The sequence below is a fragment of the Hypomesus nipponensis genome, chromosome 14 (genome assembly GCF_054491055.1).
Source record: "Hypomesus nipponensis isolate SF chromosome 14, ASM5449105v1, whole genome shotgun sequence".
Taxonomy (NCBI): Eukaryota; Metazoa; Chordata; class Actinopteri; order Osmeriformes; family Osmeridae; genus Hypomesus; species Hypomesus nipponensis.
The window spans coordinates 12,510,001-12,527,330 of NC_140374.1; the positions used below are offsets into that span (position 1 = coordinate 12,510,001).

At 50.6% G+C, this 17,330-nt stretch overlaps 1 protein-coding gene across 1 annotated transcript in view; it reads left to right on the plus strand.

Annotated features, from left to right (window-relative positions):
- sema3e (sema domain, immunoglobulin domain (Ig), short basic domain, secreted, (semaphorin) 3E) overlaps positions 1-6,381 on the plus strand; it is a 20,314-nt gene extending 13,933 nt beyond the window's left edge. The window contains 14 exon segments of the mRNA XM_084672965.1: positions 598-691; positions 1,428-1,544; positions 1,649-1,791; positions 1,963-2,077; positions 2,242-2,311; positions 2,418-2,562; positions 3,013-3,238; positions 3,615-3,706; positions 3,899-3,940; positions 4,175-4,341; positions 4,875-4,945; positions 5,397-5,530; positions 5,719-6,180; positions 6,183-6,381. Of these exon segments, the coding sequence (XP_084529091.1) occupies positions 598-691; positions 1,428-1,544; positions 1,649-1,791; positions 1,963-2,077; positions 2,242-2,311; positions 2,418-2,562; positions 3,013-3,238; positions 3,615-3,706; positions 3,899-3,940; positions 4,175-4,341; positions 4,875-4,945; positions 5,397-5,530; positions 5,719-6,180; positions 6,183-6,251 (1,947 nt within the window). The 3' untranslated portion in view covers positions 6,252-6,381.
- Positions 6,382-17,330: the final 10,949 nt, after the last annotated feature.

Consider the following 17,330-nt stretch of genomic DNA (forward strand, 5'->3'; position numbering starts at 1 on the left):
CATGCCTCTTCTGGTGGCAGTCACTAACACTCAAATCTGGCCTCAAATCGTCTGTGTGTTAGCGTGCCTGTGTGTGTGTGTAGTGAGTGTGTGTGTGTGTGTGGGGGGGGGGGGGCTGGGGTTTTACCTGCTGTGCTGAATGGTCAGATGAAACCGGTAAAGTCTGTGAGTTTCTTCCTCTACAGGAGCTGGAGAGAGGTGGCTGTGCACATTAGAACAACACTCCTTCATTTGGTCATCCATCACTCCTTGTCTCATCCATCTTGCACTCTCAATCTCATTTATCATCCTCACTTCCTTCCTCCCTCCATCGTTTTCTCTCTTAGACCTTATATCACCGCCTGGGGTGAGAGTCTGGATGCTGTTAGAGCTCATGTTCAAGGATTTGAACCCTGAGTGGAGTTGTGCGCTCAAGTCCGTGTGTCTGTGTGCCGTGTGTGTTCAAGTGTGTGTGTCTGGGGATTTGTGTGCGTGCGTGGATCCGTGTGTGTGTATGTGCTCTGTCTACTTGTGTGTGTGTGTGTGTGTGTATATGGTGTGTGCATGCTCACAGTGCATGTTTGGGTTTTCCCTGTTCTGACTGTGCTCGGCCCTCAGGACAGGCAGTTTGGTCTGGAGGACAGCAGCGTCGAGAGTGGAAGAGGACGTTGTCCGTATGACCCCAACAGCCCGTGCATCTCCACCTTTTCCAGTAAGCAGCCACGCTCACAACTCCCCTTCCCTTCTCGTCAGTCTCTCTGCTTCTGGCTCTTTCTCTCCGTAGAAAACGTCCTCTCCCATCTCTGCTTTGTTCTCGACATACTCTTACATGGGGGCGAACAGCTCGACCCATGTACAGACTGCTTCTGCCTCGTAATTTGAGTAGCTAACCCTAACCCCAGGGTCTGCTAAAAGCCTCTGCGACTGCACGTTTTACCACGACTCGAGGCTGACGCGCACTTGGAACGATACTGCCACCGAGTGGCAACACCTGTGAAACACAGGAACCTGTGTGAACCTAGCCTGACGTTGTCATACTCAATTCTAGTCAGAATATGAGTCTGAGAACTCTCCGTTGGGCTTTGACTACGGGGCGTGTTTCAAACGAGCCTGGAAAACAAATGCCTCTTCGCTCAATTGGATAGACCTACAACCAATCAGAGCAACGTAATGTGTTGTTTGTTTAAAACAAATTCAACTTAAGCTCTTTTGTGACGTGGGTTATTACGTTACTGTTGATCATCTGTCCATCATCGTATAAAGCCTGCCCTGGCAATTTCATTGGTACGCCCAGATCCTGGTTTTCTGTAGTTGTTCCCCAATATGAGACCCTCCAGACCCAACTTCCCGACCAAATTTGTTTGTGGGCGGGGAGAAGTTGGGCTGGCAGCCAGGCTTGTGTGAACCTGAAGCAACCGGGGGTTCTGAGGTGACGATTGCTGTTGCAGATGGGGAGCTGTACATGGGCCTGTACACAGACTACTGGGAGAACGACGGGGCTTTGTGTCGCCTCAACAACCAGAGCTACACGCGCACGGAGAGGGACGACCGGCAGCAGCTCAACGGTCAGCGAACACAGGCACCGCGGGATGGGCACGTTGCAGGGCACATTCGCAGCACTCTGTTTCTGCTTTACCGAGCTGATCTCCAAGGCTTCCTTCTTCCACAGAGCCGAGGTTCGTAGGTTCGGCTGTAATCCCCGACAACGACGATCGGGATGACGATAAGGTGTATTTCTTCTTCACCGAACGGGGGATGAATGCAGAGGGAGTCAACAAGGCTGTGTACACCCGCGTTGGTAGAGTGTGCGCGGTGAGACCACACAGCACGTGCGACGCTGCCCCTTCGTTCATTTCAAACGACTTGATAGGTTCTTTAAATCTGTCACGTAGGCCCCCCATGACCTCTCTCTCTTTCTCTCTCTCTCTCTCTCTCTCTCTCTCTCTCTCTCTTTCTCTCTCTCTCTCTCTTTCTCTCTGCCAGAATGACCAGGGGGGTCAAAGGATGCTGGTGAATCGATGGAGCTCCTTCCTCAAGACCCGCCTCCTCTGCTCCGTGGCGGGGCCTAATGGCATCGACACACACTTCGACGAGCTGGGTGAGGCACCGTGTGTGTGTGTGTGTGACTATGTTTGTTGGTGACACAGACAGGTCTTGGGGACATGTGTCTTGTTTTGTTTTTTTATACACTGACAAGTCAGCACAAACAAGGATTTTGTTGCAGGAAAGTCATTTGATGATGGTCTTTTTTTTACTCTCCAGAGGATGTGTTTGTGTTGGAGACCAAAGATAAGAAGAATCCGGAGATCTTTGGCCTTTTCAGCACCACCAGGTGAGGGAGCTCTGGCTGTGGTGATGAACAGGTTTAGGAACAGATTCAATCGCTTCGGTCTCCATCTCTTCTTTTCCATCCACAACCCGCTGTCTCTCTCTCTCAGTGCTGTGTTTAAGGGCTACGCCGTGTGTTTGTACCACATGGATGACATCAGGGCAGCGTTCAACGGCCCGTTTGCCCACCGGGAGAGACCCGAGCACCACTGGACCCCCTACGAGGACCGGGTCCCCTACCCCCGCCCAGGATCTGTGAGTCCCACAGCCCCCCACACCCCTGCTACACTATCCAGCCCGGCTACATCCACCACCAGACGGCCTTCCTGACCCTGTCGGAAGCTTTCGGCGAAACCCGACACGAACAGAGTCGTGAGGTCGGTTGTTTTTACATCCGGGCCGAGGCCCGGGGTCTGGGTCTGTCGGTGGCGGTGTTTGCCCTTTGAGACGGGGAGTGTCGGACGCTCTGTGAACAGCCTGGGGGAATTGTCAGAGCTGCCGCAGCAGCCCTCAGCAGGTCACCTGGGGACGAGGGCCGAGGCGCGGGACCCCCAGAACGGGGTCTCTCCTCTGCTGCTTTGTTGCTTTGTTGTTTTACACACGAGGCGAACAGTAACCTCTATCTGGCATGTTCATCTCTTTTTTTTCTTTTTTTTTCACTCACTCACTCCCTCCCTCCCCCGCCTGTTCTTTCCCTCTCTGCAGTGTGCCAGCAAGGTGAACGGAGGAGGGTTCTCCTCTTCCAAGGAGTTCCCCGATGAGGTTCTACGTTTCGTGCGCTCCCACCCCGTGATGTACCGGCCGGTTTTCCCGCTCCATCGCAGGCCGGTTCTGCTGCAGACGGAGGCGGGGGGGAGGAGGCTGACCCAGATCGCTGTGGACCGGGTGCAGGCCCAGGACGGGCACTACCATGTGCTCTACATCGGCACAGGTACGGACAGAGGGGAGGGGTACGGACAGAGGGGCGGGGCACGGACAGAGGGGCGGGGCACGGACAGAGGGGCGGGGTACGGACAGAGGTGCGGGGCACGGACAGAGGGGCGTGGTACGGACAGAGGGGCGGGGCACGGACAGAGGGCGGGGTACGGACAGAGGGGCGGGGCACGGACAGAGGGGCGGGGTATGGGCCGAGGGGCGTGGTACGGACAGAGGGCGGAAACCCCTTGTCAATACACAATAGCGTAGCGTAAGCTTCGCTCATAACCGTCCTTTGACCGGACGGGATGACCGCTTGTAGTGCTGAGACGGCTGCTTTCTCTCCCCCTCCCCCCCTTTCCCTTTTTGTCCCCCCCCTCCCCCCCCCTCAGGAGACTCTGTGGTGCTGAAAGTGATCCCCATCTACAACTCTGACACGGACAGCGTGGAGGAGGTGCTGCTGGAGGAGCTGCAGGTGTTCAAGGTGACACCTCCGCCACGCGCACCACACCTGAGCCCCTCTGCTGGTGTCAGCGGTGACAGCGCCGCTTGACGGATGCGGTGCAGTGGTGTAGAAATGGGATTTTCTGAACCTGAACGTCGACGCTTCCGATGAAATGTGAATTCTGGAGCTCACGTGTGTGGTTGTTGCTGTTGTTGTGTTTTTTTGCCGCAGGTTCCCGTGCCTATAACGGAGATGATAATATCAGCCAAACGGGTAAGGCCATTTTCAAAACTGGATGAAGACAGAACGAACAAAAATGAATGGTTGAATGAATGACGAATAGATGGATGGATAGATGAACGCGTAAAACTGCAGTACTCGTGTTTAGCCACAAGGTGACACCATGGTGCTCAAAGTTGCCCACATGTCAATGACAATGTTGTGACACTCGTTATAGTAAATGAAGGAGCACGTTTACTAATGGTAGGGATGATGTGGTATCCACAGCAACAGCTGTACGTGGGCTCCGAGGTGGGTGTGGCCCAGGTGAAGCTGCATCAGTGTGACCTGTATGGGTCAGAGTGTGCTGACTGCTGCTTGGCGCGAGATCCCTACTGTGCCTGGGATGGTCTCACCTGCACCAGATACTACCCTGCTGGAGTCTATACCAAGAGGTAACACGCACACACATGCACTCAATCACACACACACACACACACACACTCGCACGCTCACACATTTGCTCACGCGCTCTCACACCCACACATTCGCAAACACACTCAAACTCACACGCTCACCTCACACACACACACACACACACTCACTCGCACGTACTCACAAGCACAAACAGTCACACAAACACACACTGAATTGTGCATTATTCATGGGCCATCGCATGTTCCTTGTATAGGCGCGTGACATATTTAACACGTTTCCTAGCACCTCTCTCAAACCTCCGTTGCTCTCTCCGACGCCTTGAACTCTCTAACAGTCCCTCCACTCCTCCACCATCACAAACACATCCCAGGCACACCGGGAGAGACATGGCGGACAGATATGTTATGTAATGCCAATCAGTATTCATATTTTGTTCCCTTTCTTCGTTTGTCTCTTTCTTGTCGCCCCCCCCCCCCGCCCCCCCCCCCTGCCCTGTCTTGCCTCCTATCTCTGATTCCGTCTGTCTCTCCCTGCCCCCTCTCAATCTCAGCAGACGATTCAGGCGCCAGGATGTTCGCCATGGCAACGCGGTCCAGCTGTGCAATGGGCTTCAGATTGATGGTTAGTGTGTGTGTGTGTGTGTCTGTGGCTGTTTGGGTGTGTGTGTGTGGCTGTGTGTGTGTGTGTGAATTTGTTGGTGTGTGTGCCTAAATCTATGGCTGTCACTCCGAACTCCGATCCCTTAAAGGCAACGTGAAAGTTAATGGGATAGTGATTTTTTTGGGGGATAATGACCATCTTTGTGGACTGGAGTGAGGATGATAGGATGTGACCTGACCCTGAACTATGGCCTTTGGCTGAGGAGATAAATGTCTGCGCGGGAGAAGACCGTGTGTCTCGCTGCACATTGGGAGACACGCTGGCACGAAATGAACTCCCTCTTCGGCTCTGTGTGTTCAAATGTGACAGTACAACATGGGAGAGGAGTGACGGTCACGTGACAGTACATCCCCTCTTGACCTGTCGTGTCGTCCCTGTGTGTGTGTGTGTGTGTGTGTGTGTGTGCGTGTAGAGGAGCAGTGGCAGAAGGCCCAGGAGAGGCTGGTGTTTGGGGTGGAGAGTAACAGTACTCTGCTGGAGTGTACACCCCGCTCACTGCAGGCCAGAGTACTGTGGTTCATACAGAGAGGACCGGACAGAGAGGAGGTGAAACACACGCGCACACACACGTGAATGTACAGACATACATACAGACAAGCTAGACGGAGACACACACACAGTCATGGACACACCGATACCCCCGCAAAGTAGAACGCCTCCCGGGTGGAAAACAGAGATCCAATAAGGCGTGCTGTGATTCCTCCACATAACCCCCCCCCCCCCCTCCCGCCCAGGTCCGACCCGACGAGCGCGTCGTCGCCACGTCCCGCGGCCTGCTCTTCCTGCGCGTGCGGGCCTCGGACGCCGGCGAGTACGTGTGCCAGACGGTGGAACATGGCTACGTGCACACGCTGCTGCGCGTCGCCCTCCGCGTGCTGCCGGGCGAGAGGGTGGGGGCCGTGCTGCACGGGGACGGCCCGGCAAGGGAGGCGGAGGAGGGAGGAGGAGACGCCGGGGAGACCCCCTGTCAGCCCTCCCCGGCCGGCCCGGGCGAGAGCCCCGGCTCCAGGGTCCCGGGGCCCCTTCCCGCCCCAGGCCCGGGCCCTCACTCCAGGCTGTGGTACAAGGAGTTCCTCCAGCTCATCGGCTATGGAGACGCCCAGCGGGTGGAGGAGTACTGCGAGAGGGTGTGGTGCTCTGACAAGAAGCGGCGCAAGAGCAAGGCTCCGCAGGCCAAGCGGCGCTACGCCTCCCCGGGGGGGAGAAAAAGGCCCGGGCCAGGGGGGAGCCATCTCACAGAGCCCCCCGACACACCCTGGACACCTGAGGGGGAGAGGAGAGAGCAGAGGGACGGCACGCCACACACTATAGGTCACACTCACTCAGGGTTAGCAGCGACTGACAGGTCTGCGGCTGCCTCTTCAAACGGAGCAGACACGCCCAAGAACACACACACGCAACCCTTCTCGCTGACGCACAGGAACAGGGTTTCCTACCTGGCTGCGTTCGGAGCTGTAACAGTCCCCCTCCTCGGCAGACCTGTCCCCTGGTGCTAGCTCTCAGTAGAAGACCTGACCTTCAGCGCGTGGAGGAGATGAACTGTGGGAGAACGACATTGACTCTGACCTGGAGAGACAGAACAGGCCTCAGCTCCCCCAGACTACAAACACACACACACACACACACGCGCACACGAACACACATACACATACAGGACACTCCAACAGACACCTGTTCAATTTAGAACAAAGATAAAACTGAGTAGGCTTGAGAATCACGTCCTGAATCTTAGATGTTAACAGGTAGTGGTCATTTCTCCTCTGTGCAACTAGCTAAATTATTTCTCAGTAATAGGTTTCTGACTTGTGTTTGGTAACGTTTTAGATTTCAACTATTAAAACTGGAACTGTGACACTGTTTCTCTTTCTCTCATAGCTGGATCCATATTGTAAATTGGTACAGTAGAATAGATAGTCATACTGTAGAATGCCTATGTTTGCAAAGTAAATACATTGTGTCATGTTAGAAAATCTGCAAGGTAATGATGTGTACAAAAGCCTAAATGAGCCAGACCTCACATTACAGCAACAGTACCACTTCAAAACTGCATTGCGTGTGGTTGTGGTCCACTTGTGGCAAACGTTGGCAAACGACTAACCTATTTGAAGTCCCATGTCCACTGACGGCACTTGAAAAGTCCAGTAGACAGAAATTGTTGATATTCTACGTAAAAATGTCTGAACTGTATCAATCACAGCATGTGTGGTTTTATAAATGTGCTGGCTGTAGTGTATGTCCTATTAAAGTGCCACCTTCAGGGGCTCTGTATGCAGGGCAGACGGTGTGTATCAGTCTAGTACATGTATCACCTCTATATTCAGCCTTCATCGTGTGACAGAGGCGGCTGGTTAGTACTCCTGTTTGAACCTACCCTGCTCTCTCTTTCTCTCCCTCAGTCGCCCTCCGTATCTCTCTCTGTGTGTCTCATCTTTCTCTCTCTGGCTTTCTCTCTCTCTCCCTCTCTCTCGCTCTCTCTCTCTCTCTCTCTCTCTCTCTCTCTCTCTCTCTCTCTCTCTCTCTGTCTCTCTCTAATGATGCCGCAGATGGAGTTCATAATTACCTTCCTTGACACCAATCTAAGGCACCACATTTCTCTGGGAAAGAAGGAGGGAACGCTTCGAAGCCCAACCGAGCGTGTCATTGGCTAGAACGTGGAGTCAGCCTCATGAATATTAAAGGAAGACAACAGCATCCCAATCGGACAAGGAAGCAAAATACATCATTTTAAATTCAGTCTCGCATGGCTACGGGTGTTATATTTGCCGGAGCCCATTTGTTATCTTTTTCGTTTGAAGTCGTTCTTTTTATTGTCCTATGTAGCATGTTTAGTGGTTCCGTTCTGACCCACTTCAAATGTTCCCCAGGTGTATTATGTATAGTTATTTTGGGGAGAACGTTAAGCACTGCTGAGAACCCTGAACTACTAACCCCAGTTGGTAGTCCTCCCTCTGGGATAGTCAACAGTGGAACTTTTGTCTCCTCGCCTCTTGCAAATACCTGTCATTAAAAAGATGAATTGTCTCTCCCTGGTCTCACCTCTAGGATTCAGACATCAATAATGTTGAGAACGACACACACACACGCACACACAAACAAATACACACACGCCAACAAATACACGCACACACAAACACACACACTGGACTGAACACTTTTTCTATTAGTCCATTTGACAGTCTCTTTTTCATTTACACATACTCACACAAACACACACACACACACACACTCACATACAGCTGAACCTCATTTCAAGAGGTAATGAAACAAACAGGCAGCCTTATATCCTAAAATATAAAATAATCCTCAATAGATCCGCATAATCACTAACAATGCATGGCTTCTCTAAAATGCTGGTGAATGACACAGTGTCGAGCTGATACCAAATCTACAGTTGGACCTACCTGCGCCTGTGGGGATATGGAGGCATCTGAGAGTGGAATTCACACCTCTGATTCCAATCCACTGGCTGCCATGGCAACTAGCTTTGAACCCCCTTCAATCCCCAACTGAACACATTCCTTCCTTCGTGTGTGCCGCTATGAGCCCGGCCGTGGAAGCGGTGCTGGTGATGTGCTGGTGGAACCTCACTGACGCAGCCGCCTCCAACAAGTGGCTGACTTGCTCGTACAAAATGGCTGCCGATCCCCCTTCTGGTTCACCAGCCACACTAAGAATGAGACAGAGGAGACAGTGTTTCTCGCTTTCATTTGAACATGGGCGACAACATGTTGAACAAACATGGTACAGCACAGTGAGTGTTTGAAGAGAAAGGGTAGCATTTGGAGCTAGGAGGAAATCTTTTGGATCTTCTCTGCTCAGTTTTCTTCTGTTTTTCTGTATTTAGTTTCCTTCTGCTCTGTTCCAGAGCTTTGTCTTCGCTTGGAGTCTTTCCATCAGCACCACCAATCTGTTTCCATCTGTGGCCAATGCACCAAAACACTTTATTGCATGTAAAACTGGATGCGCTCATGTGTCTCTGTGTGTGTTCATGAGCGAGAGAGATAGAGCAAGAGTGTGAGAGAGTGTGCGTGAGAGAGGGGGAAGGCGGGTTATGACGCAATGGAAGACGAAATCATAAGTGGTCAATGATCCTCAACAGAATAATAACCGGTAACGTGTAAGCGTGTCTCTACGCAGCTCTGCAGTACCATGTATCAGAGTTGCTGTCAGGTTATGTCCTCGACTGGAGCCAGAACGTATCCCTGCCCCACTGTTTCTCATCTGCGTGCGTGCGTGTGTGTGTAGTTGTGTGGACGCGTGCGTTTGTGACTTGTAGATGAAAGCCAACAGCAAGCGGAGATAGCGGCGTGTTTGTCTTATCTATACTGCGGCAGTTTCACCTCACACAGAGTTGGAACCCAACCTGGCGGCGCCACGTTTGATACCTTCATCCCCCTCACTCGCTGTGCCTCCTTCCATCTGAGCCCTCAAACAATAGATGAAAGACTTCGAGAAATAAATAGCTGTTTTGATTCTGGTAAATAGCCTCAACCCCTCTCCCCCCCCCCCCCCCCCCGCTCCCCAATGCTATATCACATTCCTCACAAGCATCAATCAGGCGCGGTGGATGAGGGTGGGGTACGTTCACATCACGCCTATGTACGTACATATGTGCACATGCATATGCATGTACATATGTCTATTTCGGCTTCATCTCAGATTGGTTGCTCGGCGGTCTTTTGAGCCGTTGGTTTCTTGCATTGAGTATGTTCTTCCTTTGTTGCTGGCTTGGCTGCAATGGCGGGACAGAGGGAGAGCGAAGTGTCGAACGAGGGAAACTGAGAGAGGAGAGAGCAGCCACTTCCTCTCATGTTGACGGATGTAATCAAAGTGTGGGGACGATAAACGAAGGTGAAGGCCCAACTCCGAGGTACGGATGGGGACAGGGGACACGTCTTGTCAGCAAGGGGACAGGGACTTTCACATCCTATCACTGCGGACACTCGGGTTACCGGGCGCGGATCCTACTGAGCACGTACACGCCCGACGCACACGCACGTTTGCAAACAAACACACACACACACACACGATAAATAGATGCTGCACAGACCCGGTCAGAAACATTCACAGTGAACCAACACGCTGCAGTCTAAACACACTGTGTAAACATGCAGGGGGATATCTGGGAGAGACAGCTGTCACCGTGGCGCAGTATTTCCCCGAGCGGTCCCATCAAACCAACGTGACCCCCGTGCCTCAGAGGTCATCACGACCTCAGTCTTTGTGTGTGTGTGTGTGTGTGTGTGTGTGAGAGAGAGAGAGACAGAGATAGAAAGAGAGAGAGAGATACATAGAGAGAGAGAGAGAGAGAGAGAGAGAGAGAGAGAGAGAGAGAGAGAGAGAGAGAGAGAGAGAGAGAGAATGAGAGAATATGTGATGCATTAGTCAGTCATTTGCTCTGCGTCATTGTGCCTTGTGTTTTTGTGTGTGTGGTAGGAGGGGGGCGAAAGTGCTTGAGGTGGGTGTCACGGGGGACGCAAGAATGAGCCACTATTCATCGGGGGAGCTGACGTCTCCCCCCCCTCACACACACGCCTCACGACTCCTGAGAGAGACGGTGGTGGAGAGAAGAATGAGAGAACGAGCAAGAGACAGGTTTGTGTCGATCTTCTGACTCATTCCCATTGATGGCAGCCATTTGAAAGGGAAAGCGTAAAGCAGGGGGAGAGTGAAAGAACAAAGAGAACAAGCCAAAAAGTGAGAGAGAGAGAGAGAGAGAGAGAGAGAGAGAGAGAGAGAGAGAGAGAGAGAGAGAGAGAGAGAGAGAGAGAGAGAGAGAGAGAGAGAGAGAGAGAGAGTGAGAGTGACTCAAGCCAGGGAGAGATAGACGTGGGGGTGCTAGTGTGGCTTTCTCCTCAGGGGACCCTCCACGTTAAATTACCTCACACCCTTTGTCCAGCCCCAGCCCCAGCCTCCCAGCCTCCCAGCCTCCCCCCGAGCCTCTGCCTCTGCCTGAGACTAGTGATGCCTCGTGTAGAAGAACAACAAAAGCACAGATGAATCACATCCTCACACACACGCACATATTTAGGGATGGCCTTACCCACTTATACATCATCTGGAATGAGGAAGTACACTCATTACGGAGACCTGAATACACAGTAAGTAATAAAGTACTTCTAATTTAGAGAGTCTCATTACTAGTCTGTCCACGTGCAAGCCTTTGTGAATGATGTGTTCCTGTGAGGATGTGTGTGTGTGTGTGTGTGTGAGTGTGTGCGTGTGTGCATTTGACGGAGTGAGGGGGGTGGTTGTGGGAGCCATGTGGTTAATCTATGTGTAATCATGGTGTTTCCATCCCCGTGAGAGCTGTTCTCGGTCCTAATCCGTCTCCACAGCCCTCTATCTTCCTCATTACATCACTGTGACCTTTGCACCGTACATGCCCAACAGCTGGTCAGGGTTGTAAAGCACAACAAATGCAACGCCCTCTACGCGGACTCGCCGAAAGCTTCGGGTGCAGTGACGGTGCAAAACCATCGTCCAGGGATGAAAACATGGCAACAGGCTGGAGGTTCACGTGGTGCCTCTCTTGGTTTACGACCGATAGAATGGAGATTCAGGACTGTGAAACAGGAATGCTAGCAGCTCCCTGTGCCCTGAGGCAGACTGTAAGTGATACATCCCTGGAAATCATAAATGTCGTGACAACCCCACAGGGAGCAGTCTATATAAGGCATGCGTTGAATGCTGAGGGCCCGAATAATGATCGGATAATTCACATGCAGTTCCCTCCACTGCTCTGGTGTCGGTGCGCATAAGAGGGCTGGTTTACGGTTTCAATCGGAACAATGTGGAGTGGCATTGTGGATTGTTTTTTCATTTGTATAAGCTTACCTTAAAGCTGCAGGTGTGTTAGGGTTCTAAAATAGAGATCCTGTTGGGTGTCTCTCTCCCTCTCTGAGGGTGTGTTTGTGTGTGTAAGAGAAAGAGCTGCTGCAGCAGTGGCAGCTGGGAGGCTGTGGCTGCTGGTGAATATTTGATGAGAGAATGAGAGAATTGATCCTCTTCCTAAACAGGAAGAGTACAGTATGTTCATACTGTACACGCACACGCACACCCTGATGTGCATATAGACACACACACACACACACACACACTCAAGCTAACGAGACAGAGAGAGAGGGAGAGAGTGAGAGAGAGAGAGAGAGAGAGAGAGAGAGAGAGAGAGAGAGAGAGAGAGAGAGAGAGAGAGAGAGAGAGAGAGAGAGAGAGAGAGAAAGAGAAAAAGAGAGAGAAGTACTGCCCCACAGTGAGCAGGTGCTAATGACTATGATATTAAAACTCCAAGCTGAAAGCCACACCAGAAAGCGATGCCGTTCTTCACTCCATGCCCCCTACTTACATCATAATTGGACTGGTACAGACGCACACACTCACGGAGACATGCTTACACACATCCACACACTCCTGCACCTACAGCACACACACACTCATGAGTACCTCCTCAGACTACAGCCGTGGACGTGATCATATGGAAACTCACAATCATTCTATTATGAATGTGTATTCTTAGTCATATGATAGGATCATTTGAAAAGAATAATGCTCAAATGACACATAATGTCCCATGCACACACACACTCTCTCTCACACACACACACACACACACACATACACACACACACACACGCACACACTCTTCCTCTTGTTGACCTGAATGTTCAAGGAGAAAGTACATCCAGTCCCACATCATGAACTTGATTCAATCCAACATCTCACCCACTGATATTGTACACTGACAGGCCGACCGACCGGGATACTCTCAAACCCCCGTCTTCTTTTACACCTGTTCAATTATAAACAGCCTGGTGTCTAGACCTCCCCACCACACCACAGCACTTCTCACTGCAGCCTCCTCCCGTCCATCTGACCCACAGCTGCTGAGGAGCACGCTCGGCCACAGGGAACAGCTCTCTGCACCAGCCACAGCAAACACACTGACGAAGCACCAGAGAGTGTTCATTAAACCTGCAGAAACACGACTGTGAATCTTTAATGGACCGAGCTATTATTGGGATCAATGGGCCAGAATGAACAGTTAGCGTGTTCATTATTGTGGGTGCTGTGAGGTCGACGGTATACTGGAGTATTCTGTAGAATACTGTCGTTCTTTTTTCTTCCACCGTAACTGCTGATTGGAACGATTTCGACTGGCACAGCGCCAGCTGTGGTCAAATTAGTCGAACTGTGTAGTCACATTTCAGTCCTCCTCCTCCTCTCTCCTCCTTAGCACATGTCATTATCAGTTGCCAACACGTCCTCCTCTCTTCTCTCCTCCCCCATCCCTCCTCCTCGCATCTGTAGTAGCCCTTGCTCACCAATGTAACGGTTGTTTTTTTTCTTTCTTTCTTTCTTTTCTTCTTCTCTTCTCCTCTACTACTACGCCTGCCTGACCAGAGATCAACACCGATTTCCTGCCAGCTCCTGATTCGCTCATGTAGGCTGGAGGAGATTAGGGGGCGTGAACCGCATTATCCCAGGATTCATCCTTGAAAAGAGAGATGAAGCTGGGGAGGACAGAGGAGGCAGGGGGAGGCAGGGGGAGGAGGATAAGAGAAAGTGGTAGGAAGAGATATGGTGGCATTATTAAATGCATTTTAAAGGGCTGTTAAAAGCTAGCCTACATTGTCAACAAACCAATTTCCCTGTGAGGCTATTTTGTCAGACAAGATACTCTGGGCTAGAAAACCAGGGTAGTTAAGCTGATGACTACCCTGTGATCAGGCCTTCTAGGATACTGCTCCTTTAAGTTTATTTTTAGTACCAAGCCACAGCTAGCATTGGTCACTGGTCAGGATAACAGACGTTTGGGGTGACATATGAGACGACCGTCCCTGGTGTGGAGGAGGAGGAATGCCAACAATATAAGAATATGTGTAAGGAAACCCCTAGGGGCAAGGCATGACAAGGAAGGGACACTCATTACGACATATCAGATCTATAATACATAACATGTTTACTGTATACATCGCTTGTATGGTGTTCTGATCTGTGGGACCCATTTTCAATATTAACTCTAATAAAAATGTGATTTTCAACCTGAGAGTCATTGGCTTTCCCTCATTTTCTCAGTAGAACATTTTCACCCCAATCAACCATGGATAAATAAAAGTGTCTCTGTGTGTGTACGTGTACAGTAGGTGTAAATAACAAAAAATGAAAGATAAAGGTTTGCTGTGTGCTATCATCCTGACTTCCTCCTCCCTGGCCCTGCTGTTTTAACACAGCACCAACGCCTGTCTCACTGAATGTCTCCTGCTTTTTTCAGACTTTGTATCCTGCAGTAGATGATTTTGATCTGGAGTAAACATTTAAAAATATATAAAATGTTCCCATACTTTACCCCAGCCAGGTACAAATGTGTGGTTAGTTTCCATTAATTGTAATAGCTTAATATATATATATATATATATATATATATATATATATATATATATATATATATATATATATATATACTGTATATATATATACTGTATATATGCATACTGGGTTTGCATATATCCTTTTACATATCCTATATCCTATATATTTGTACAGTAATACATAATCCATTTTTTATGGATTTAAAAGGCCAAAATATGTAAGTGTCCTTTGCAACCCTTTTGCCTCTTGCCCCGTGAGCCTGTTCATCTCCACAATCCAAATGTGGGTCCATATTTTCCCCTCCTCGGGCAGATATGTAAATTTAATGACGCTGGCAAAGTGTGTGTGATCAGGTTACTGTATAGATTACACACTGACCCTGTGCAGCTTTGAGACACAGAGACCTAAAGACCCAGAAAGGACAGCAGCACACCTGAATGAAGGCCACAGCTCACCTCCGCTCCAACACAGGGACCAACATGCCGGGCACCAACTGCTTTGCCTTCCTGAAGAGCAAGCACCAGAGGTGGGTGCCTCATCTATGTCCCACGCCTTTCTCTGGAACTTTACCCTGTGTTGTTGAGTGTCTCTGTTTCAGAGTGAGGATTCAGGTGTACTGTTGCTCCGAGTCGTGTTTTGGTAGCTTGAAGTTGCAGGTAATGCCGCCGGTAAAAGATAGCTTTATCCTCGGCATACTGGTTTAATTAAAATGTAGAGAGCGTGCTCCAAAGCCTACATCTGAGGACACAGTAGTTCGTCAGGGTTTACGGAGAGAGATGGAGAGAGAAGGAGACAGAGTCAGGAAAAGGAGGGGGTGGATGGAGTGAACAGTGCTGGAGGAATACAAATGCGGTCTACTAATGTCTCGTGTGTGCCTGAGTGAGCAGCGGGCCACGGCTCGTGAGAGGATTGTCTTGAAGCAGCGTTGTGGCGGCTTGTCACAGGGGACATGGCCTCGTGTCTCTACACAGTGTGTGGCATCTGTAAAATGGCAGCAGGGGGGAGGTCATGAGGGGGAGTCAGGAGAGAGTCAAAGGAGGACTGGAATTGAACTCAAGGTTTGTCGTGGATCCTTCTGGCTGTCTTTCAGGGCAGAGTAATGCACATAGTAAAACACATTGGAGGAGCGAGTGTTCAAAGCCATCCTAAGGTAGTCATACGAGTGACAGCTAGTGTTGCAGGTTTAAGGTATCAGCATAACTCATGTCTGCTTTGTTCAGTAGCTAGTACGAGTTCACACACAAAATGTTGACATGTGAGGACCTGTAAGGTGGCCTTTGGATAGTGGATGAAGTGGAATGTGACATTTAGACCCAACGAGTGCAAAGGCATTTGGTATTTAGGTTTGAATCCCAAGGAAAGTGTTTCTTCTTTGTGTGTCTCGCACAAAGCCTTTGTCTTGTTCCCCAGATGGCAGTTGTCCTGGCGTGCGCGCGTGTCTGCATGTGTGTGCCCAGGCAAGCCATATCCGCTTCCTCCCAGGACAGAGACCCCAGCATTCTGCTTGTCTCACATCACACATGACGCATCGTATCCTCGCGCCCACTCACCAAACGCTCCCCTCCCACACACACCCCATCACATCGAACGAGGAGCGAGTGTGTATGTGTGTGCCTGTGAAATCCTGATAAATCCTGTTCCCTGCTGATTTAGTCTGTGGTGGTGAATTATGATCTTCCTCCCTGCAGATGAGTGGTCTATCAGGCCGAGGGCTGGTCAGGCCCTCGGCACCTCTGTTTGCTCTTCACACTCCATTGGTGGCTGGGACTCCCTGCCCACAGCTCCACTCTGCTACGTCTGGAGATTTGTTTACTGTGCCTCCACATCCTGCTGCTATCCCCACTGCCGGAGACACACTTGTTACCCTTCCCTGCTCATCAGCGTGGTCCTATGTCATGTGATTCGGACATTTATGTTGCTCGTTTATGCTCCGTCAACATGACACGAGGCCGCTGCAGCAGAGATAACGGTTTTGATGGCATTTGGATGCCTTTCAAAGAACGCACAGACACTGTTCAGCTAATGCTGTAGGATGGAAGGGAAAATGTTTGAACTGCGTTTGAAACAACAAGGAGTTTTCTAAGTGGCCCTTTTGATGTTACGTAAAGACAGAGCTAGGTTGATTTCAGCCAAAAACAGTCCCTTTTCTGCGGTAATACCACCAGAGAGAGAGAGAGAGAGAGAGAGAGAGAGAGAGAGAGAGAGAGAGAGAGAGAGAGAGAGAGAGAGAGAGAGAGAGACAGAGAGAGAGAGAGAGACAGAGAGAGAGAGAGAGAGAGAGAGAGAGAGAGAGAGAGAGAGAGAGACAGCGAGAGAGAGCGCGAGAGTCTTTCTTATCCAGAAGACACAGAGGAGACACCTACCCAGATTGTCTCCTCAGATCACATCTGCTCAACGATGGTAAAACTGAACTGGGAGCAAAGCCAACCCTGGCTGGATCCTTGGAGGAGGAAGCAGTCTGGACCTTCCAGACATGCTGAAGCTGGACTATTTGTAGCGCTGTGGCCCTGTGGGGGCTCTTTTCCTACTGCTCTTGTCATAAAGGAGACTACCATGTACTGGTGTCTTTCTCCCACTTACTGTACAGAGCTCCCTTGCCCAGGGGAAGAGTCCTAAAAAGGGCCTTTTGGGGTCTTCTGGCTGTGTTATTACTGGGTCAGTGCCTCTCCAGTGAGTACATCCATAGGCTGGATCCTGAGATGAGGAGGCTTGTGGGAGCCATGCTAGACACCATAGAGACACCTGGGAGAGTGCGCCCGCTCCAGCTGCCAGGGCTGTCAGGATGGATTAGTCAGGCCTGATGATAGTGGTCTGTCACATGGAGAGACGAGTCAGATGCTGATCTCTTCCCGAGCTTTCTCTCCTGAAACAGTTCCATCACACGACTAAGTCAACATTTTGTTATAATCTTACTGGTGCTATACAATTCTCTCGCTCTCTCTCTTTCTCTCTCCCTCTCTCTCTCTCTCTCTCTCTC